The sequence below is a fragment of the Giraffa tippelskirchi genome, chromosome 10 (genome assembly GCF_054371585.1).
Source record: "Giraffa tippelskirchi isolate mGirTip1 chromosome 10, T2T-mGirTip1v1.2.pri, whole genome shotgun sequence".
Classification (NCBI taxonomy): domain Eukaryota; kingdom Metazoa; phylum Chordata; class Mammalia; order Artiodactyla; family Giraffidae; genus Giraffa; species Giraffa tippelskirchi.
In genome coordinates this window covers 116,777,391-116,801,514 of record NC_137284.1, presented here as the reverse complement: position 1 = coordinate 116,801,514, position 24,124 = coordinate 116,777,391, and the positions used below count along the sequence as shown (strand labels likewise).

Genomic DNA, 24,124 nt, shown 5'->3' with positions numbered 1-24,124 from the left:
ATGTATCCTTCCTCCCACTTACCAACTGGTATCCTTGTTTGTTTTCTACATCTATGTTTCTGTTTTGTAAATAAGTTCATTTGTACCCATTTTTAAGATTCCACATATAAAGCAATATCAAATCATATTTGTATTTCTCTTTCCTGACTTACTTCACTCTGTGTAACAATCCCATCCACGTATCTGCAAATGGTATAATTTCCTTCATTTTTATGGCTGAGTAACATTCCATGGCATATATGTACCACATCTTCTTTATCTATAACTCTTTGATGGACATTTAGATTGCTTCCATGTCCTGGGTATTGTAAATAGTGCTACAGTGCACACTGGGATGAATACTTCTTTTTGAATTATGGTTTTCTCTGGGTAGGTACCAGAGAAGGTGATGACACCCCACTCCAGTACTCTTGCCTGGAAAATCCCGTGGATGGAGGAGCCTGGTAGGCTGCAGTCCATGGAGTCGCTAGGAGTCAGACACAACTGAGCGGCTTCACTTTCACTTTTCAGTTTCATGCATTGGAGAAGGAAATGGCAACCCACTCCAGTACTCTTGCCTGGAAAATCCCATGGACGGAGGAGCCTGGTAGGCTGCAGTCCATGGAGTCGCTAGGAGTCAGACACAACTGAGCGGCTTCACTTTCACTTTTCAGTTTCATGCATTGGAGAAGGAAATGGCAACCCACTCCAGTGTTCTTGCCTGGAGAATCCCAGGGACGGAGGAGCCTGGTGGGCTGCCATCTATGGGGTCGCACAGAGCCGGACACGACTGAAGCGACTTAGCAGCAGCAGCTGGATAGGTACCCAGGAGTGGGATTGCTGGGTCATGTGGTAGTTCTAGTTTTAGTTTTCAAGAAACCTTCATACTGTTCTCAATAAATTTACATTCCCACCAACAGTGTAAGAAGATTCTCTGTTCTCCACACCCTCTCTAGAATTTATTGTTTGTAGATTTTTTGATGATGACCATTGTAACTAGTGTGAGGTGATATCTCATTTTAGTTTTAACTTGCATTTCTCTAATAATTAGTAATGTTGAGCATCTTTTCGTATGCCTTTTGGCCATGAGAATGTCTTCTTTGGACAAATGTGTGTTTAGATCTTCCACCCATTTTTTGATTCAGTTGTTTTTTTGATATTGAGCTGCATGAGTTATTTGTGTATTTTGGAAATGAATCTTCTGTTTGTTGCCTCATTTACAAATATTTTATTGCATTCTGAGGGTTGTCTTGTTTTGTTTATGGTTTTCTTTACTGTGCAGAAGTTTTTAAGTTTAATTAGATCCCATTTGTTCATTTTTGTTTATATTTTCTTTACTTTAGGAGGCAGATCAAAAAAGATCTTGCTGTGATTTATGTCAAAAAGTGTTCTGCCTATGTTTTCCTCTAAGAGATTTATGGTATCTGGCCTTATGTTTAGGTCTTTGATCCATGTGAAGCTTATTTTTGTGTATGGTGTTAGAGTATATTCTAATGTAAGACCTGGGACTTGAAATGGCAGACAAAGTCCTTAATGCCATAGTCTCTTGGGAGAAACACAGGCCCTTGTTAAGAAATTAACTCTCCATTACATGTCTATCTTTTGTCTTATAGATTGGGTATAAATAAAAAGCTTCTTAGATCAAATTCCATTTTTTAGTTTAACTATTTTTACTTATTTTTCCTTATATTTTAATTTTTTGGTAAATCTAAAGGGAATATATATGTGCTACACGCTAGTAAAGTAATGCTTAAAATTCTACAAGCCAGGCTTCAGCAATATGTGAACCGTGAACTTCCAGATGTTCAAGCTGGTTTTAGAAAAGGCAGAGGAGCCAGAGATCAAATTGCCAACATCTGATGGATCATCGAAAAAGCAAGAGAGTTCTAGAAAAACATCTATTTCTGTTTTATTGACTATGCCAAAGCCTTTGACTGTATGGATCACAATAAACTGTGGAAAATTCTGAAAGAGATGGGAATACCAGACCATCTGACCTGCCTCTTGAGAAACCTGTATGCAGGTCAGGAAGCAACAGTTAGAACTGGACATGGAACAACAGACCAGTTCCAAATAGGAAAAGGAGTACATCAAGGCTGTATATTGTCACCCTGCTTATTTAACTTCTATGCAGAGTACATCATGAGAAACGCTGGGCTGGAGGAAGTATAAGCTGGAATCAAGATTGGCGGGAGAAATATCAATAACCTCAGATATGCAGATGACACCACCCTTATGGCAGAAAGTGAAGAAGAACTGAAGAGCCTCTCGATGAAAGTGAAAGAGGAAACTTAAAAGGTTAGCTTAAGGCTCAACATTCCAAAAACTAAGATCATGGCATCCGGTCCCATCACTTCATGGCAGATAAATGGGCAAACAGTGGAAACAGTGGCTGACTTTATTTTTCTGGGCTCCAAAATCACTGCAGATGGTGATTGCAGCAATGAAATTAAAAGATGCTTACTCCTTGGGAGGAAAGTTATGACCAACCTAGACAGCATATTAAAAAGCAGAGACATTACTTTGCCAACAAAGATCCATCTAGTCAAGGCTATTGTTTTTCCAGTAGTCGTGTATGGATGTGAGAGTTGGACTATAAAGAAAGCTGAACCCCTAAGAATTGATGCTTTTGAACTGTAGTGTTGGAGAAGACTCTTGAGAGTCCCTTGGACTGCAAGGAGATCCAACCAGTCCATCCTAGAGGAGATCAGTCCTGGGTGTTCATTGGAAGGACTGATGTTGAAGCTGAAACTCCAATACTTTGGCCACCTGATGCGAAGAGCTGACTCATTTGAAAAGACCCTGATGCTGAGAAAGATTGAGGGCAGGAGGAGAAGGGGACGACAGAGGATGAGATAGTTGGATGGCATCACTGACTCAATGGACATGAGTTTGGGTAAACTCCGGGAGTTGGGGATGGACAGGGAGGCCTGGCGTGCTGCGGTTCATGGGGTCGCAGAGTCAGACACGACTGAGCAACTGAACTGAACTGAACACACTAGAATAAATCAAGGATAGTTTGAATTCATCCCCACTCTTTTTTTTTTTCATCCCCACTCTTTTAAGCTAAGTATAATAAATTTCCTCTTTCATGATCAAACAAAAATACAAGCATAGGGTGATTTTTTTCTCCAAAATAGATTGTGGTGTGTATATGTATACATACATATGTATATTTATATATGAAATATGTTGCAGTGTTGTGATTGCATATCACAAGACTGTAATATATTTCATTTATCAGTATTACATGTATATTCTCTAGCTATAGCTCTGCCTTATTAAAAAGTAGCTGCCCAATATTCTATGCTCTATATTGTGTACAGTAATTTAGTCCCCCATTTCTCTTTACTGGATATTCAGTTTTCATTCTTTTGCCAATACAGTGTTGCAGTTAACATTCTTATACATAAATTCTTACATTTTCTTATGTTTATTTCCTTCTCTTAGGTTCCCCAAAAATGGGCTTGCTGAATCAGAAAGAATGAATACTTTCTTGTTCAGTTGCTAAATCTTGTCTGACTCTTTGCAACCCAATGGACTGCAGCATGCTAGGCTTCCCTGTCCTTCACTATGTCCCAGAATTTGCTCAAACTCATGTTCATTGAGTCAGTGATGCCATCCAACCATCTCATCCTCTATCCCCCCTTCTCCTCCTGCCCTCAATCTTTCCAAGCATCAGGGTCTTACTTCCAATGAGTCTGCCCTTCACATCAGGTGCCCAAAGTATTGGAGCTTCAACTTCAGCGTCAGTCCTTCCAATGAATATTCAGGGTTGATTTTCTTTAGAATTGACTGGTTTGATCTCCTTGCTGTCCAAGATACTCTCAAGGGTCTTCTACAGCACATTTTGAATGGATCAGTTCTCCAACACTCAGCCTTCTTTATGGTCCAACTCTCACATCTGTACTTGGCTACTGAAAAAACCATAGCTTTGACTAGATGAACCTTTGTCAGCAAAGTAATGTCTCTACTTTTTAATGTGCTGTCAAGGTTTATCATAGCTTTTCTTCCAAGAAGGAAGCGTTTTTTATTTCATGGCTACAGTAGCTGTCCACAGTGATTTTGCAGCCCAAGAAAATAAAATTTGTCACTGTTTCAACTTTTTCCCCATCTATTTGCCTGAAATGATGGGACCAGATGCCATGATATTATTTTTTTGAATGTTGAATTTTAAGCCAGCTTTTTACTCTCCTCTTTCACCCTCATCAAGAGGCTCTTTAGTTCCTCTTCACTTTCTGCCATTAGGGTAGTATCATCTGCATATCTGAGGCTGTTGATATTTCTCCTGGCAATCTTGATTCCAACTTAAGCTCCAGCCAGCCCAGCATTTCTCATAATATACTCTGTATAAATTAAATAAGCAGGGTGAATATGTACAGCCTTGACGTACTCATTTCCAAACTTTAAACCAGTCTGTTGTCCCATGTCTGGTTCTAACTGTTGCTTCTTGTCCTGCATACAGACTTCTCAGGAGACAGGTAAGGAGGTCTGGTAGTCTTATCTCTAAAATTTTTCAGTTTGTTGTAATCCACACAGTCAAAGGCTTTAGCATAGTCAATGAAACAGAAGTAGATTTTTTTTTTTAATTCCCTTGCTTTTTCTATGATCCAATAGATGTTGGCTATTTGATCTCAGGTTGCTCTGCCTTTTCTAAATCTAGCTTGTATATCTGAAAGTTCTCACTTCGCATGTTGTTGAAGCCTAGCTTGAAGGATTTTTAGCGTAATCTTACTAGCAAGTAAAATGAGTGCAGTAGTTTGAACATTCTTTGGCATGGATATTTTAAATATTAGTCAATACTTTGCAGGGCTCCCCTGGTGGCTCAGATGGTAAGAAATCTGCCTACAATTCAGGGAACCCAGGTTTAATCCCTGGGTCAGGAAGATCCCATGGAGAAGGAAATGGCTACCCACTCTAGTATCCTTGCCTGGAAAATTCCATGGACAGAGGATCCTGGCGGGCTGCAGTCTCTGTGGTCTCAAAGAGTCAGTGGGCATGATGAAGCAACTAACATTTTCACTTTTCCACTTCAAATACCTTATAGTTCCATCCCAAAACATTATAAAAATTCAGCTTCAACCAGCAAGCTATGAAAGTATTTGACTTTCCACATTCTAGAAGTCATTGGATCGTGTTACTCTTTTAATTTTTATCCATGTCTGGGACAGGGAATATATCCGATGAGACTGGACATCTTTAAAACAAAATGAGGCTTTCAGAGACTTATGATATCCTGCCAAACAGTCATTTAAGCTGGTTAGAAGGATGTCTCACTAAAAATATTGGGACAAATTAAGCATCAAAAAGAGTAATAGCTGTAATGAATTGAAACATTTCATATAACATACATATGTATGTATATCTTCTTCAATTCCTTCATCAAAAGGCTATCAGGAACACCTGTAATTGAACAAGTTGAATTAATTTTTCTTACTCATTGCAGCAAGGAAGAGTGTACACCATGGGGAAGCAAGATGTGAGGGGGCAGTGAAGGAGGCACCTCAGAAAGGAAAAAGAACCTGCTATGGACTTCTGGCTTTGGGTAGGTAATTTGGGGGCAGGCCTAAGGATGTTTGTTCTAGATTGGGTGTTGTCAGAAAGCAGAGGCAATGCTATAATTGAATAGCTCATAAATGCTATCTACAGGGAAGGCAGAAGAGCAAAAATAAAAGCTGAAATGGCTGAAGAAGCAGAAGTCACTCATACTAGCTGCCAGAGGGGAGTGTTTGGTATTTTATGGATTACATGGAGATTTTGAAGAGAATGTTATGTGAGATTATTTATTTCCAAGAGGAGAACAGCATGGCTCTGCTCTAAGCATTAGGTCCATCTGTAATGACATGAGGCCTGGCTATGGTTTTTGGGTTATTCTCGGACATCAGGGGCTGCTTGATTTCCAGGTAAATAGGTAGGCAGAGAGCTAGGTGGATACAGAAAAAGAGAAAGCCATCTTTTTTAAAGTAAGAAAGAAAAGAGGAACCTCATGAGTCATCAGTGGAGGTAGTTATTAGACCCACTTCTTCCTCTGAAAACTGCTGATAAAGCAGGAGGAATTAGTGAGTTTTCCTGCCTTTTTAGTATAAACTCTCTACAGATTTCCCCCACTATCCAAAAGCAGAGCATTCCCATGAAACCTTTCCTAAGCTGAAATGGCATAAGGTGGAGAAGCAATTACCTAAGGACACATCTTGCTACTGAGTACACAAAATTAATCAAGATCAAGCTCAGATGCTCACAGACACAGTTCAAAGCTAAAGTGGCCTAATGGTGAGATACTGACTGTGGTTCCAAAAGAAGGAGCTTGGTGGTGTCGGTTTCACTGCTCAGGGTGTGTGCTGCCTCTGTAACCACTGGCTGTGAAACACACTAAATGTGTTTTCATTTTTCACTTTTTCCCTAAAGGTGAAAATCCTCTTCAGATCTCTATTAGTCAAAACAGGTACCAATATAGATCTATCATAAAAGTGAAGTGGCTTAAAGTGAATTTTCAAAAAGCAGGAGATACCTGTATAGGGATCACCTTAATGAAGAGGCACAGGTCTTAGAGAAGAATTTCAGGTAATGTTGTACAAATTATAAAAGTTTTGCCATTTTTCAACCCATGATGAAAAAATTCATTCAGATTAAGATTATCAGTAAATGCCAAAGCAGTTGGGGAGAAAGTGAATGGAGAATTGTATGTTTAAATGTTGCCAGAATATCAGTTTACAAATAACATACTGATCACACCTGGGAAACACAGCTTTACAGTGTAGGGTGAGGTTATTGCCACCTTGACCCAACGAATAATCCTAGAACCAGTAGTAGTGGTCACTAGACATTACCTGCCCCCCCTAGTGTGGTGTGACCCCTGTGAAATCTTCTTGCCCAACGCTTAGCCTAAATCTAATCAAGCCTTTAGATCTAATTTCAGTTTACAGAGAGCACAGGGACAATAAGAAAGGAAAGCTACAAGGAAATAAGCCAGGAGGTGGGACATTCTGTGATTCAACTGGCCAGTCTCTCCAGCAGATCACTACTATGGAAAAAAGGTGTGGCGATACCACTGAGGATTAAAAAAGATTCAAGAGACATAATGACCAGATGAAATAAATGATCTTTATTTGGATGAATCAGTTGTAAAAGATTCTTTAGGGTCAGTTGAAGAAATTAGGCTGGGTATTAGATAATCCGAAAGAACTACTGTTTTTTCTGCTAGTTGAAACAGTATTGTGGTTACTTCAGAAAATAAGATATGATAGAAACTACTTTGAATTCATCTATTAATCTGAGAAGTATAATATGCCTCTTCATGTTTTCAGAACTTTTACTATGTCTCTCAATAAAATTTTATAATTTTTTTACATATATGTTAAAACTTTCTTTTTCAACTTATATAGATAATCGTCACTATAGGGAATAAAGCACTCTCTCATCCTCAGTTTTTCATAATCTAATTTAGCATTTCTAAGGCAGACAATTGCTGTGGGCTTAATATATCAACTCACAATTCTTTCATATCTGTGCTCTTGGAAGCATTAAGAGAAGTCCAAGCATGAATGGAAGTAGGGTATAGAGGAGTGAGGAAACAAAACATCTTGAAGAGAGATGTCATTAATAGCATTTTGATATATTAATACAGAAATGAAAGTTGAATCCTGACAGATAAGAAGGAAAGCTGTGCAGTAGAAGAAAAGAAAAACATAGCTGAGCTTCCAAATTAATTTGGGAAGGAAAGAAAACAAAGAAATAACCCCTGGATCAAAAATAAAGTAAAATTACATATTATCTAGAAAGAAGTAAAGTGTAAATAGCTCATAGAAAAGACTATTAGCACAGAAACATTTCTAGTCTAAGGAAATTTTAGAGTTTCAAATTTTTTAAAGAAAAAATTAAGAGGAAATTAAATAATTTTTCAATCATAAGAAGTTATAAAAAGAAAAACCAAATAAAACAGAAGAAACTAGAATATGGTAAATGATAAAGATAAAAGCAGAAATCAACAAAATAGAAAACAAAAAATGGTAGAAAGGAAAAGTAAAACCAAAAGTTGGTTCTATGGGAAAAATAATAAAATAATCTTCTGATAAGTCTGATTGAGGATAAAAAGAACAAATATATACTATGTGAGAAATGACAACATGAGACTGGATCCTGGATGCTGAAGAGATTATATAAATTAAAAGATAATGGTATATGTAAGTGTAAGGTAATAAATTTAAAAATCTAGGGGAAACAATTTTTTAGTTAAAAAAAGTCTACTAGAAGTGATTGAAGAAGCAATATAAAATGTGAACAGACCAATAGAGATGGGAACAATACGATACGTATTTTTTAAAAAATTAGAATTAGAAGGTTTTATAGCTGAGCTCTATCTAATCTTTAAGGGAAAACCATTTCAATATTTAATTAAAGCATTCCAGACCACAGGGACTCTAGCAAAATCTTAATATTAAAATTTTAAAAAGATAGAACATAAATATGGAAACAGAACTATTTCACTTATGAATAAAACTATGGGATTTCAAAATAGAACATTATCATATCAAAGAATAGTAGTGATGATAAAATAGGATTTATTCTAGAATGTAAGGATGATGCTGTATTAATAAATCAGTTGATATAATTCATTATATTAGCAAATTAAAAAATAAAAAGTCCTTGTTTAATAGATGCTAAAAAGATATTTGACTCATTTCAAGAACCATCCTTTGTTTTTTTAAAAAAATTAAAAAAAGAATAAAAGAAATATACAGTTCTTAAAATTGAAGAAGACTGTACCAAAAAAAAAAAAAGGAAGAAAATGTTTTATTAAATGAGGGAATTTCAAATCAAGAATAGGAGAGATCTTTGCTAACACTACTATTATTCAATAATATTTTTGGAAATTTTAATGAAAGCAATAAGACAAGAAACAGAAATTGTCAGTAAACAGAAAAATCTGAAAATTACATTTTCATCATTAATATGATTATTTACTAAGAAAACTATCAGAAAGCCAAAATCTGTTTAAATTAATGGCATAATTTAGAAATTGGATATAATAATAAATTGCTGTTTTAAAATCCATAGTGATTGTCTGCCCCAGAAATGATAAATTAGAAATGAAAAAATGAGGGTTTGGGACAAATGCTATGGTTCTCCTTTCCTTCTACTCTCCTTCCCTCTCTTCCTTTCCAGTTCTATCTATCCAAGTATATGAACTTGCAAATAGGATTAATGTTACCTATCTCTAGTTTGTTTGTTTGTTTGTTTTTTCCAACGGAGATCATATAACTTAAGAGTACAGATAGAAAAGCAAACTACCTGTTTTTAAACCCAGGCTATGCCTTTTGCCAGCTCTGGGAACCTGGAGGGTAATATTTGAAGATATTTATCTAGATTTTCTTTTGTGCATTTATATGTATAAGTATATGTGTATGTTGTATTCACTTCACCCTTGCTGTCCTTTAGAGACAGATATTCAGAAATGCAGAGATTTCATTTGTTCAACTGTGTTTATGGAGCATCTACCTGTGTACAGGTGCCAATTTAGGTGCTACAGATATGACAAGGTCCCTGCTCTCATTAAGCTGATATTCTAGTGGAGGCAAGTGAGTGAAAGTCACTCAGTCGTGTCTGACTCTTTGTGACCCCATGGACTATACAGTCCATGGAATTCTCCAGGCTGGAATACTAGAGTAGGTAGCCATTCCCTTCTCCAAGGGATCTTCCCAACCCAGGTCTCCTACATTGCAAGCGGATTCTTTACCAGCTGAGTCACCAGGGAAGCCTACCAGGGGATTCACCAGGGAAGTGGAGGAAAAATGGATGGTAAATAGCTAGATCACAGACAAGTAGATGGTGGATAGATACATAGATAGATACATGGAGTAACTAAATAAGAAAACCATCGGATAGTGATAAATGTTATACAAAGAATTGAAATATTGTGATAATGTTCCAGTTATCTATTACATGTGTATAACAATCTTTCATTAAGCTTAATGGCTTAATAAAACCACCATTTTATTATCTAACAATCTTGTGGGTGAGAAATTCAGGGGGGGCTCAATTGAGTGTCTTCTCCACCGTGAGGTTGTCTGGGTGGTATTCAGCTGATGGTTGATCTTTTACAGATATGTGGTTCCTGCAGGGGCTCACTGGAAGGCTGGGATTGTTGGCTGGAGAGCCTGAACATAGCCTGCCCATTATGGCAGTGTCCGAGAAAACCAAGCTTCTTACGTGGCAGCTCAGGGCTCCAGGCAAGAATGTTCCAAGAGGCCCAGGCAGCTGTTGCAAGGAAACTACCTTCAGAAGTCCTACAGGGTCACTTTCACTGCATTCTATTGGTCAAGCAAGTCATTTTAGGCCAGTGCAGCTTCCTGGGGAAGGATATTAGACCCTTCTTTTCAAAGTGAAGAACGACTTGGGTAATCCAGAAGGCTGACTGAGGAGGTAGAATTTAAGCTGAGAGCTGAATATTAAGAAGGATTGGACCCTGAAGGTACAAAGAGAAAGCTTATAGTCCTGTCAGAGGGAATAAAGAGCAAGGGCATGCAGTGCCTGAGAAACCAGAAGTGACTGGGAGGGCAGTGAGCAAGGCAGTGGTATGAGGTAAGTCAGCAAAGCTACAGGGGATCAGGTTATGTAAGATTTTGTAAGCCTGGCTCAGAAGTTTGGATTTTGTTCTAAATGCCTCTTATTCCAAGTATCTATAGTACTAAAGGGTTTTTAAGCAAAGGCTAATCAAATCCATAGATTCTCTACAGAGGGTTTTTAAGCAAAGGCCAATCAAATCCATAGATTCTCTACAGAAGTGCTGGTCAGGGAAGAGGCAAGAGCAGAAGCAGGGAGGCTAGCAGGAATTTGCAACAGTACAAGAAGGGAATGAGCCATTGTGGCTGTGGGGAAGGACAGATTCAAGATTGGTTTGGGAGGCATTATTGATAAATTACATGATTGGAATGTAGTAAAGTCAAAGATTCAAGAAAATCCCCACCCTGAAAGAAGTTTTAAGGAATCTAAGAGCAGAAAACTTCTCAGAGGTATCTTCTTAATTTCTCTCCTTCTTTACTCCATACAATCCATCATCAAGTCCTGTTCATTCTACCTTCAAAACATTCCCAGTCCTACTGCTTCTCATCCCTTCCACCACTAGGCCCAGCTTCCAGCAACCTGGATTATTGTAACTACCTCCTAAGAGATCTCCTGCCTGTACTCTTGTTCCACCTTGTCAATTTCCTTGAAGTGGTCAGCATGATCTTTTACAAATGTAAATCATATCTCAGTTCTCAAAACTTTCCAACTTCCTATCATTTAGAATACAATGTAAAGTACTCACCATAGCCTGCAGGGTCCTTCACCATTCAGCCCCTGGGTATGTTAGCCTCACCTCCACTCTCCTCCTTGTCACTGTGCTAATACTAGCTGTACTATTTGGATCACTGGGAGAATATAGCTGCCTCAGGACCTTTGCACTTCCTGCCCTCTCTGCCTGGAATGCTTTTCTCAGGGTTATTCACCTGGTCCTCAACTTCATTCAAATATCTCATCTCCAGAGACACCTACTCTGACCTAAGTTCCTTACCCCCTCACTATCTAGCCCCTTAACCCTCTTTTATAAATCTTTATTGAACAAATTACCCACCTGAAATTATATTTCATTTGTTTATCTGTTCAATGTGTATCTGTTATTTATTTATTATACATCTTGTCTATCAGCATGTAAACTCCATGAGGAAAGCAGGCTGACTCTCTGGCTCATTGGTATATACCCTGGGCCCAGAACTGTGCCTGGTATAGTGACATTTGTAGAAATGAACATAAGAATAAATGTTAGCTATTATTATCATTGTTAATATTATTATGAGTCACTTGCCATATGCTCTCTTTTTTTCCTTCTAAATACCTTCTTTTCATACCCATTGCTATCACCTGAATCCAGACCTCTCTCACTCCACACATGACAACCAGTGAAGCCTTCTTCCTGGGCTTCAGAAATCTAGTTACTTTCCTTCTCCAGGCATCTGCCGTGTGACTGTCTGGTCGTTCTTTCTGAAACACTGCCTAATTATTTCAAATCTCCTTTCTGACAGCCTGAGTCTAATCACAGTATAGCCTTGCAGTCATTTCCCTCATAGTTGGTCTCTCTCAATCTTCTTTTCCAGCTGCATTTCCCATTACTTACTCGTATGAACCCTCACACCCAGACAGATTGTTACACTTGCTTGTCTGTTAATTGACCTTCACCATTTGGCCCATCTATCCCAAACCTCCCCTGCTATTCAAAGTCAAGCTCAAATCTCACATCCTTGGCGACTGTCCCAGAAGCAAGCACACACTCTTCTATATATAGTCTTACATTTATTTCCCTATTTGGACCTTGTATTGGCTCAATCTTTTATTATACTGACTGTACACTTTGTATATGAATGCATAGGTATTCTCAGTCCTGTCTTCACGGATATAGAGCTGGTATACTTTACAATATGTATACTTTAGTATACAATCTGTATACTTTAGCTTAAAGTTTTAGTTATGTCCACTTTAGCTTAAGACTCTCAGTTATATTCCTGCCCTGTCTCTTATTGTGTGTGCTTGGACATATTCTATAATCTCTTCAAGTTTTTGTTTCCATTTCAGTAAAATGGGGATAATAGTCTCTTTCTCATAGTGCTGTCATTAGAATTGGATGAGTTTAAATGCAGTGCTTAATACACAGTGGGCCCCAATTAATTGTTATTTCTTTTTGTGTTTCCCACAGTGCCACTTCATAGTACAGTTGATGGCTTTGCAAATAGGCAGGGAAATATCTGCAGTAGGCATTATATGACCCACTAGCCATGTCCTGCATATTTCATAAAGACTACTGCTTTAAAATCAATGTATATTCCCAGTGCCTTCCTATTCCTGTCTTGCTCTGGATATTATTGTTTTCACTTGATCGATGACACCTGAGTCCATCTGGGTGACTCTAAGCTCCCCCTAAATGTTCCCACTTCTGTGGGAGCACCAATCACGGTGTCTTTCCCACAGAGGGCATCTCAGTAATGCATGAGGATGGGAATGACCACTTTTACAACCAGATTTCTGAAAGGTAAATGATTCACGCAATGTGGTTCCAGAAATAAGCTTAGATACAAGGGAAATGTAGCTGCCAACATCAATATAACCCCATTTATACCCACAGGCTAATGGTATCTGGAGCAATACAACTTAAACTGAAATAATTTTTGCACATTGGTTTATGTTTAGTTCTTTTGTACTGTAGTTAGCATGGTAATCTGTCTAAAATTTAAAGCATGTTTTCCCCCCATCTTGTTCTGTATGTATTTTATAAATTATATTCAGAGTAGAGGTCTTTGAACTTATTTTTGTGATATAAACTGCTTTGGTAGTCTGGTGAAACCCCTCCTTAGAAAAATGTTTTTAAATGCATAACAAAAAACATAGGATCCCAAAGAAAATTTTTCATATTGAAAAACAGTAATAAAAGCTTTCAATGTTTTAATGTGATATAAAAGATATGTATATGTGTATATATATATATATATTTATACTTAATGCATTAGGTAATAAATCTAGCAGCGGGTCTAATAAAGTGGTATGTCTAGTAAACACCACACTTTTGAAGTTTCATGAGCACAGTGCTCTTTTGAAGTTTCCATATCAACTTTTACATGATGTAACACTTGTAATTTCTACTATTGTCAAAGTCAGAGGTACTGCTAACATGGCCATGGTCACTGCTCACCTTGATAAATGAAGGAAATGGCAAATTGAAGTTAAAGATCAGTGATAACAGAGATGTATTTTTCATTCAAGTTCATGCACATCCTGAATTCTATCTACAAACCCCTTATTGAAAACTCTTGCTAGGATCTCCTAAGCCCTCTCCCAACTGAAATAGTAACAAAGGCAGCATGAGACTAATGTATAGTATAGTTTCAGATGTATAGTTTCACAGGAGTCAGATCACATCACACCTCCTAACTCCTCATCTCATGCCATGAAAACTTTTAGATAAAGATTAATGGGCCAGAGAGGAAGAGATAGAGCCACACCATATTGAGGAGATGAGAAGAATGTTCTAGGAGACTCCAAGAGTCCTGAAGAGCTAAATTGGCTCCAAGCTTTCCCTGAAGCCATGGCCATAGAGTACCCCCTCCTCCACCCATAAAGTTGGCCTGTTACACACTGAGCATTCAGTCTTTGGGGAGACATTCTCTGGTCAATGTCTCAATCATCTGTCTTGGGCACTCCTCCTTCTCACATGGACCACCCACTAGAAGAGAGGGCTTGAACTTCTCCCAGAGTAGTCAAAGTCCTACCTTTTTGACCAAAGTTGACTGAATAGAATTGATGTGATATAGGTAAAGATGCCCAGGCCAAAAATAGAGTCTAAAGGGGACACTAATGATGATAGCTACAGAAAATATCTGAAAATTAAATACAAATTAAATTCAGTTGGGAGAGGGCACCCCACCCAGATGGGTGCCAAGTTATTTAGAAGAATTATAGTAGTTGCAGTCAGCTGCATACTTGGATACCTCTAGCTTCAATAACACTGCAGGATTCTGGACAGTTAAGCAAATCATGGGAATAATTTACAGACTGAAGCTATGCTTGCAGGTGTGGGCTTGGAAAAGCCTTCTTATTATCAAGAGTGGAGGCTCTGGCTCCAAGACAGCTTCCTGGGCAGTGTTGGGCCAAGAGGTAATGAAAAGCTGGCAGAAGATAGCATTTCAGTGGTTTGACCTCTCAGTCACTCTTGTGATCCCAGAGAAGCGACAAATATCTGAAGAAAGAATTGTAATTCTAGTAACAAAGATTGGACTTGTTCAGTCCTTTAAGGGAAAAGTGACATAGGGGCAGTGAGAAATGTAGTTTACTACACAGGTCCTAAATTCCTCTCCACTCTCCCTAAGTGCTAAGAGGTCCTAAGAGATTACTGGGGGAGAGAAGAAGATGAGGTTGATGACAGCATGGTGGGGCCTTCTCATTGGTCCCAGCCTCTTTGGGTCCTCATGGGAACATGTGTGAAATTTTGTCTTAACAGTAGACATTTGAGACCATACACAAGAGAGGAAAGCAGAAGACTGAAGCTCAACTCCTCCATTTTGGATATGGGAGACTAGGACTCAGAGGTAAAGTGATTTGACTTAGATGACTTTTAGGGCAAATCATACAAGACTAAACTGCAGGTTTTCTGATCTCTGATCATTGTGCTCTTTCCATTATTTAGAAAAAAGTCTGAGCAAACCACAACCTCTGTTTACATCTTGGCCTTCATTGCTGAATCTCAGCAGCAGTAATGAAGGATGAAGACCAACCTGGAGCAGATTGGACCATGTTCCAGAAAGCACTAACCTAATAGGTACACATTGTAAATTGGCTCACTCAAAACCCATTTGCATACCTTGTCTTCCTATACTATAAAGCTGGAAAGTTAAAACTTTCCTTCCCAGACTCCCTTGCAGCTAGAAGAAACCATGTGAGATCTAGGGAGTAAGACATAAGCTCAAGTCAGCTGGTTCTGTCTCTTCTGCTTCTTCTTTCTCTCCAACTAGAATATGAGCTTGATACTAGAGGGGTATCCATCATCCTCAGGATGCTGGGGCAAGCCCCTTGATATTTCGAGGTGATGTACTAGCCCTGATTTGCTTAAACCCAGACTTCTTCTCACTGGGGTAAAGAAACTTCTTCCTTTAGGGAGTAAGCCCATACTCATTAGATTTTACGGTACTTGTGTCAAGCATAACCCTAATTTGTATCTCAGTCTGTGAATCAAAAGTGGACTCAAGGATGGCAAATATACACTAAAACAGATTTCATCAGGGTAAATGCATGTGCCAACTGAGTTTAATGTTGAATGTTATGTAATATTAGTTAGCAAAGAGATCCCATTAAGGAAGGTAAGAAAACTGTCTAGATATGAAATGCTGTTTGTATGAAGTGGTTTTGAAGGCATACAGTGTGACCTGTGGACATGTCTTGGTAGGATACTCTTCAGCATTAAATAATCAAGGAACCATGATTCAAGGCCATCATTACTTATTTGGGGCCATCTATCCTTGTTCCTCTTGTAAAAATGAAATAAAATAGCCACCAGAAGGTGTGGGCAAGGAAAAACATGCCTGCAAACCAGACAGCTCTAAGGATGTTGCCACAGTGGGGCCTGAGGTAGCCTATGGCCTGTTGGAATAAGAGAGGATAAAACACAGCCTTAGAATGAGATTAAAGAACTTTAGTTTCTTGGCCTAATTTCATCACACTGGAGCCAATTATCTTATGAGGTGATATTAGGTATAGCATTAAAGTTTAAAGAATAATATATAGAATTAAAATATTATATAATATTGTATAGAATAATAATGTATAATAATAATATATATAAAATATAATAATAATAATATATAGAATAATGTATAGTAATGGGTAGACTGCTGTGGGTTTCTGAGTCAGAGGGAATTCTCTAATGGTTTGGTGAGAGCAGCTGAAGGTGCATACAGTATGTACTTCCTTCATTTATTCCTGAAGGGCTTCTTACTTATCTGTGTGTTAAACAACCTCCACCAGGGACCAATAAGATAAGAAAGAAAAAAAAAAAGGACAGAGTGAATTTGAATTGAAAAAGAGACTTTGATCAACTAAAATAAATGTTTCCAAATGTAAAATCAACAACTATGTTAATTTCTCAAATAAGAAAGGGGGAAATTAAAAAAGATAAAACTAAGAATATCATGCAGTAACATTCCTTGGAAAGCTTGCAAACTGATCCATTCTTATGGTACTAAAATATATTTATAAAACCTAACTGTTACTTCCCAATACTGCAAAACCCTCAGATTTCCATAAGAGGAAGAACAAGTATTTTAAAATTTGAACTCTAAAGTTTTTGAAAGTAAAAAGAACTTTCCTTGAACTAACACTGAACCAATTAGAACCAAGGGTACTCTGAAAAATACTTCTGATGAGCTCATCAGAGTTTGAAAGAGCTATGAAAACAGCCTTTGGGTAACTCCTATCAGCTTAATTAAAAACAACAGGAATTCTCTAGCCTTATTTTGGGTTCATTCATTAAATATGCTCTGCCTTGTGGCTCAGTTAATTTTCACTTCCCTGGGATTCCAGTCCTACTAAGGACCAAGCATGTATTTTCACTTTGGAAAGAATCCCTTTCATCCTGTCTTGAGGCAAGATGGAGGGACCAGAAATTTAAGTGGACACATTCATCAGCCTAGCCTCAGGTAAGCCTCTGACCCACCACTCACAGAGGTAGCCCCTTTACCTCATCCATAAAAGTACATACCCTCTTTCAGAAAACATGCTCTTTCATTCATTACTAGTTGACACATATTTGGGGAAGGAAATATGGCAAGAGCTATCAACATTTCAAATGCATGCTTTCTTTGACCAAGAAATTCCATTTCTAGGAATCCAACAATTGCATCTGCCTACATGGGCAAAAATGAATATCCAAAGTTACTCATTGATATATTTTTTGTAGTACAAGGAGATAGAGGGGAAAAAGTAGATGTTCAGTAAGAAAAGACAAAGTAAATAAATTTTCTTCTTTAAAAGGGTGTCAGTATGTCTGGATGCAGACTTGGGGCTAGTCTCTACTTCAAACTCATCACACCGAGATGGTGAAGCAGACAATGGAAAGAATCTGGGTCTTGGTGACATAAATGAACTGCAGAATTAACTTTTAGTAGAGATGCCCTATCTTTTGGCTTCTGATTTTGTGAGATTATAAATTTTCATCATGATTTTAGACAACTGAACCTGATTTCTCTTACTTTCAGCAAAATCATCCCAAGAGGGTATCCTATGCAGAGGAAGGTTTGCGGAAAAGGCAAGGCCCTGAGATGATGCTCCTACAGGTAAGGTGGAGCGAGTTCCATGGCTCTGTAGGCATTGTCACACTTTGAGATACAAGCTGCTATCCCAAAATCTTATATCTCTAATAATGGTCCCCTATTTCCCACATGACCATTTTCCATCAGTTTAAATGAACCCACGGAAGTAACTAGATGAGGGGAAACACCTCACAGAGGCCTGCATTTCCCATCTCTGAGACTCAAGAGACCCAATCTGTGGCAGCTAAATTCCTGACTTAGCATTGTTTCTGCCATGGTCCCACTCAGAGTTTTTACTTTTAGCTCTCAGGATCTGTTCCAGTTACTTCACTCAGAAAAGAATTTATTAAAGGGTAGACTCTTTGGGAATAAGTGCTAAAAAAAATAGACTCTAGATGGAGCTTCAATAAACAACCCCTCAAATATCATCACAGAAACAGACCACCAAGAACACTATCTTTGCCTCAGTCAGGAAATTGCAGAATCTGGAATCTTCTATCAAGGCCATCTGCTCCAGGCCACTCTGTTCCTGTTCTGTGTGGGTCAGGAAGAGGATATTCACACTTGTTTCCCTCCCCCCATAACTTAGTTCTTTCATAACTCAAGGTTGTTTAAAACTTTTATTATGTTTAATAATATGCCTGGAGAATTGAATATCTTTATTCAGTTTTGAGGCTTCCCTGGTGGCTTAGACGGTAAAGAATCCGCCTGCAATGCAAGAGACCTGAGTTCGACCCTTGGGTGGGGAACATCCCCTAGAGAGGGAAATGGCAACCCCCTCCAGTATTCTTGTCTGGAGAATCCCCATGGATAGAGGAGCCTGGCACGCTACAGTCCATAGGGTCACTAAGAGTCAGACACGACTGAGTGACTAAGCCCAGCATTCAGGTTTGAATCAAGATCTCAAACAACTGGATATGAACGAAGCCATATCTGAATCCTAGTAGCAAGTGAGGCTGGGAAGCTAACGATTACCTGCCAGCCTCTGGAGTCCTGGGAGACTGGAGGGTATCCTGCAGTGGGTCTCCAGGAACATCCAATCCACAATATCTATGGTCCCCAAAGTGGAAACAATATAGCCTCACACCAAAAATGGAACTGTCTTCAAACTCAGCTCTATCAGGAATGAAGATAAGACTCCTCAATGAGCCTACCAGGTAGTCAATGCTATCACCTGAGGGGCAAGTTGCTCTACACAGCATTTTAACCAGCTACAAAAAAAGAAATCAATACTTTCCTAGAAAATCTGCTTTCAATGTGGCAAAATGTGCTCTTATTCCTACAAACACATTTAAGGTTCTCTTTTCAGCAAAGTAAGTGTTCTGCTATTGCACAGGTTGTTGTGACTAGAAGCACGGGACTTGAGTTAATAATAATAGCAACAACTTATTAGAAACTGTGGTGAGAAAAACACAAAGCCAGTGTCAACTCAGCATTGTGGGTGCTATTTTGGAAACTTCAGTTTCTTCCCGCATATGCAAAGTGAAGGAGAGAATTGCAGCAATTATCAAAATACTTTCAAATTTTACAAATGATATTTTCCTGCAATTATCTAGATATTTCAGAGAAATTTGGGGTTAATTTTGGTCCAAACAATCTTTATAATTGCCCCAATTCTCTTGTACATGTACTTCTAGGCACTGCTAAAAATACATAGCAATCAAAGCAGTGCTGTTGGTAAACCCTGTTTCAATTTCACAGAGAAGCTGAGAAAGAAATACAGGAATCAAGAAACTTCTCTTCTCTCAAATGTAATAAAATGCAGAAAAATCTATAAGAATAGCAAAAAAGAAAAAAGTCAGAAACATCCAAACTAAGGAAGAAGCATAGCCTCATAATGTCACCATTTAAAAATAATATCTACTGAGAAAAGATTCTAGAAATTGACCAGAGCTTCTACTTGACTCCTCCAGAAGCTGAACAATGGACAAAAATGTGAAGAAATAACATCCTGAAAAAATGAACTCTGCCTCTCATTTGGAGGGTAGTAGGCCAGTGGTGTGACGGATGGGGTTTGGAAATGAAGCTCCTAAGAAAAGTATCAGGAGTCTCTTTAAATGGTTGCCTGTCTCAATATGAGAGAAAAATGACTCATTCATTAGAGATGAGAAGAACTACTAAGAACTGGCACTTTGTTTTACTATCTAAGAGAAACATAGGATATAACTAGTAAAGGGACACATGTGATGAATTCCTAGTTTTTGTATATTTTTAATGCCTTTTCCACCCATATCCCAGAAGGAAACAAGGGAGACAAACAGAGAAGAGGGGAGGAAATGACCACTAAGGCAGCTTGTCTTTGAGAAATGAAGAGGTACTGGATTTCCCCAGCATCTGGTGAACAACCTAAAAACCAAAGATTTTTTATCACTGGATCAGATGCACCCTTAACTAATCAGAGTAAAACTCAGTACAGAACTTTTAACTAAGTCACAGCAAAAGTCTTCAGTGACAAAGCCCTCCAGCTGTGATACCCACAGCCCTGATTCTATCCTCCCACCCCAGACTCCCTTTGGTCCTATCCTTGCCCTCTCCTCAGACAACTGAAGAGCAGATGTAACACAACACATGAATACAACAGCCTAAGTTAGGCCTAAGAGAAATGCAAAGAAATTGATTGAAGTAGAAAGATAAATACAAGACTCAAATAGAGGTTTTCCTTATCTTGGGAAAGGTACTCCTTTCCCAATTAGGAACCAGTCCATTGTTCCATGTCTGGTTCTAACTGTTGCTTCTTGACCTGCATACAGGTTTCTCAGGAGGCAGGTAAGGTGCTCTGGTATTCCCATCTCTTTACGAATTTTCCACATAATTTTCCACAATATCTAAAAATAAAAAAGAATGAAATACCAAAAGCAATAGAGGAAAAAGTAAAGAAAGTCAAGAATTAAAAACTGAGTTCTAATTAGGAATACTTTTTTATTTTTAATAAATTTATTTATTTTAGTTGGGAGCTAATTACTTTACAATATTGTAGTGGTTTTTGCCATACATTGACATGAATCAGCCATGGGTTTACATGTGTTCCCCATCCTGAACCCGCCTCTCACCTCTCTCCCCATCCCATCCTTCTGGGTCATCCCATTGCCCCTCCCCATCCTGAACCCGCCTCCCACCTCTCTCCCCATCCCATCCTTCTGGGTCATCCCATTGCCCCAGCCCTGAGCATTTGTCTCATGCATCGAACCTGGAATGGTGTTCTGTTTCACATACGATAATATACATGTTTCAATGCTCTTCTCCCAGAACGTCCCACCCTCACCTTCTCCCTCAGCATCCATAAGACTGTTCTATGCATCTGTGTCTCTTATTCTGTCTCGCATATAGGGTTATCGTTACCATCTTTCAAATTCCATATGTATGCATTAGTATACTGTATTGGTGTTTTTCTTTCTGGCTTACTTCACTCTGTATAACGAGCTCCAGTTTCATCCATCTCAATAGAACTGATTCAAATGTATTCTTTTTAATGGCTGAGTAATATTCCATTGTGTATATGTACCACAGCTTCCTTATCCATTCGTCTGCTGATGGACATCTAGGTTGCTTCCATGTCCTGGCTATTGTAAACAGTGCTGCGATGAACACTGGGGTACACGCGTCTCTTTCAATTCTGGTTTCCTCGGTGTGTATGCCCAGCAGTGGGATTGCTGGGTCATATGGCAGTTCTATTCCCAGTTTTTTGCTGATGTTGTGTGTGTGTGTGTGTGTGTGTACGTGTGCGCAAGTGTGAGACCCTCCGTGCTGCCTTCCGTAGCTGCAGGACCACTGTGCGCTCCCAACACAAGTGCTTAGACCCAGAACAGGAGCCCCTGACTGAACACGAGGGAGAACCTGTAGCGTCACAGCTGATGAATTACGCAGCCTGCATAGTAGCTTCTGTTCCGTTCCTTTGCAACAAGTTTTGACCTGTGAGGCCTGGTTTCTGGACGAGGTTCCTCGCGAGGCCTCCGCTTCATGGAGAAGTCGCTCTGGCATGTGTGACGCCGTGAGCCCGTCCCTGTCTCCGTCTCATATCCGCTGCGTTGCTTGTGAACTTTCTTTGTGAGGGTTTAGCGGGAGCAGTGTGTGTGTGTGCCGTCTAAGGCTGCTCTGGCAGCCCCTGTTCTCGTCAGGGGGGCGACTACTGTTTAACTTTTTCTAATCGCAGTGTTTGTACGATGGCGACAGTCAAGTTTGGTTCTGTTTTCGCGGCCCTGGGTGGGTGGCTGTCATCCGCGTGACCACTGTCAGCACTTCAAGGAGACTGATGCGGCAATTTTGACTGCAAGTGGCAGAAAACCCAGCTAACAGTGGCTTAAACTATGCAGACATCAATTGTTAAGACATCCAGTGGTAGGCAGTTCCAAAACTAGTTTGGCAGCTCACTGATTTCATCAATAATCTAGACCTGTCTGATGTTTATATTCTGTCAGCTTCCATGTATTTGCAATATTGCTCCTCTTGACCACCAGATGGTTGCCATAGCTCTAAGATTCACAGATGCATGCAACAGTATTCAAAGCAGAACAAGAGGGGATCAAAGCAAAGGATATTCCTCTTCCTTTTGAGAAAGGAAATACTTTCCTAAAAGCTCTCAGCTTATTTATCCTGGTATTTCATTGGCCAGAAGTGGATCATATGTTCACTCCTAAACTAATCACTGGCAAAGGCAAGAGAATTGTCGTAAGTCCATCCCTTTCTGGGAATACTAATGTCAGAACCAAATTGGGATCTGTTAGCAAAGAAGCAGCAGGAGTGGCAACTAGGCGGGCAGTCAAAATAACAGTCATTATTGAATTCAGAGTATTCTAACTTGTTATGAGAATCACTGGAAGAAATAAAACAGATCATACACTCAAAAATGCTAGAAATAGCATATAAAGAAACTACCATAGGTTCCAACAACACAAGAGACGATTCTACACATGGACATCACCAAATGGTCAATACCAAAATCAGATCGATTGCATTCTTTGCAGCCAAAGATGGAGAAGCTCTATACAGTCAGCAAAAAACAGGACCACGAGCTCACTGTGACTCAGATCATGAACTCATTATTGCAAAATTCAGACTTAAATTGAAGAAAGTAGGGAAAACCGCTAAACAATTCTGGTATGACCTAAAGCAAATCCCTTATCATGTACAGTGGAAGGGACAAATTCAAGGGATTAGATCTGATAGAGTGCCTGAAGAACTATGGACAGAGATTCGTAACATTGTACAGGAGGCAGTGATCAAAATCATCCCCAAGGAAAAGAATTGCAAAAAGGCAAAATGGTTGTCTGAGGAGGCCTTACAAATAGCTGAGAAAAGAAAAGAAGTAAAAGGAAAAGGAAAAAAGAAAAGATATATCCATCTGAATGCAGAGTTCCAAAGAATATCAAGGAGAGATAAGAAAGCCTTCCTAAATGATCAGTGCAAAGAAATAGAAGAAAACAATAGAAGGGGAAAGACTAGAAATCTCTTCAAGAAAATTAGAGATACCGAGGGAAAATTTCATACAAAGATGGGCACAATGAAGGACAAAAACAGTATGGACCTAACAGAAGCAGACTATATTAAGAAGAGGTGGTAAGAATACACAGAAGAACCATACAAAAAAAGATCTTAACGATCCAGATAACCACGATGGTGTGATCACTCACGTAAGAGCCAAACATTCTGGAATGCGAAGTCAAGTGGGCCTTAGGAAGGATCATTACAAACAAAGCTAGTGGAAGTGATGGAATTCCAGCTGACCTATTTAAATCCTAAAAGATGATGCTGTTAAAGTGTTGCACTCAATATGCCAACCAGTTTGGAAAACTCAGCAGTGGCCACAGGACTGAAAAAGTCAGTTTTTATTCCAGTCCCAAAGAAGGGCAATGCCAAAGAATGTTCAAACTACCATATAATTGCACTCATGTCACATGCTACCAAGTGAAAGTTGCTCAGTTGTGTCCGACTCTTTGTGACCCCATAGACTATACAGTCCATGGAATTCTCCAGGCCAGAATACTGGAGCAGATAGCCTTTCCCTTCTCTGGGGGATCTTCCCAGCCCAGGGATCGAACCCAGGTCTCCCACATTGCAGGCAATTGTTTACCAGCTGAGCCACAAGCAAAGCGCTACTATATGCTAGCAAGGTCATGCTCAAAATCCTTCAAGCTAGGCTTCAACAGTATGTGAACTGAGAACTTGCAGATGTACAAGCTGGATTTAGAAAAGGCAGAGGAACCAGAGATCAAATTGCCAACATCTGATAAATCGTAGAAAAAGCAAGAGAATTCCAGAAGAACATCTACTTCTGCTTCATTGACTACCCTAAAGCCTTTGATTTTGTGGAAAATTCTTAAAGA

General features: G+C 39.0%; 1 protein-coding gene across 41 annotated transcripts in view; it reads left to right on the top strand.

The window, feature by feature from the left end:
• NPY (neuropeptide Y) overlaps window positions 1-24,124 on the top strand; it is a 248,678-nt gene that overhangs the window by 207,244 nt on the left and 17,310 nt on the right. For 21 of the 41 annotated variants that reach the window (XM_081533974.1, XM_081533946.1, XM_081533947.1 and 18 more), the window contains 4 exons: window positions 5,426-5,524; window positions 15,002-15,089; window positions 15,188-15,319; window positions 17,751-17,828. Coding sequence is in view for 17 of the 41 variants with exons in the window: in XM_081533946.1 (XP_081390072.1) it covers window positions 17,814-17,828 (15 nt within the window). In the remaining 24 variants the exon portion in view is untranslated. Of the gene's footprint in view, window positions 1-5,425; window positions 5,525-6,384; window positions 6,541-15,001; window positions 15,090-15,187; window positions 15,320-17,750; window positions 17,829-24,124 lie in introns of all 41 variants that reach the window. The other 20 variants (XM_081533938.1, XM_081533936.1, XM_081533963.1 and 17 more) reach the window with 4 other exon arrangements.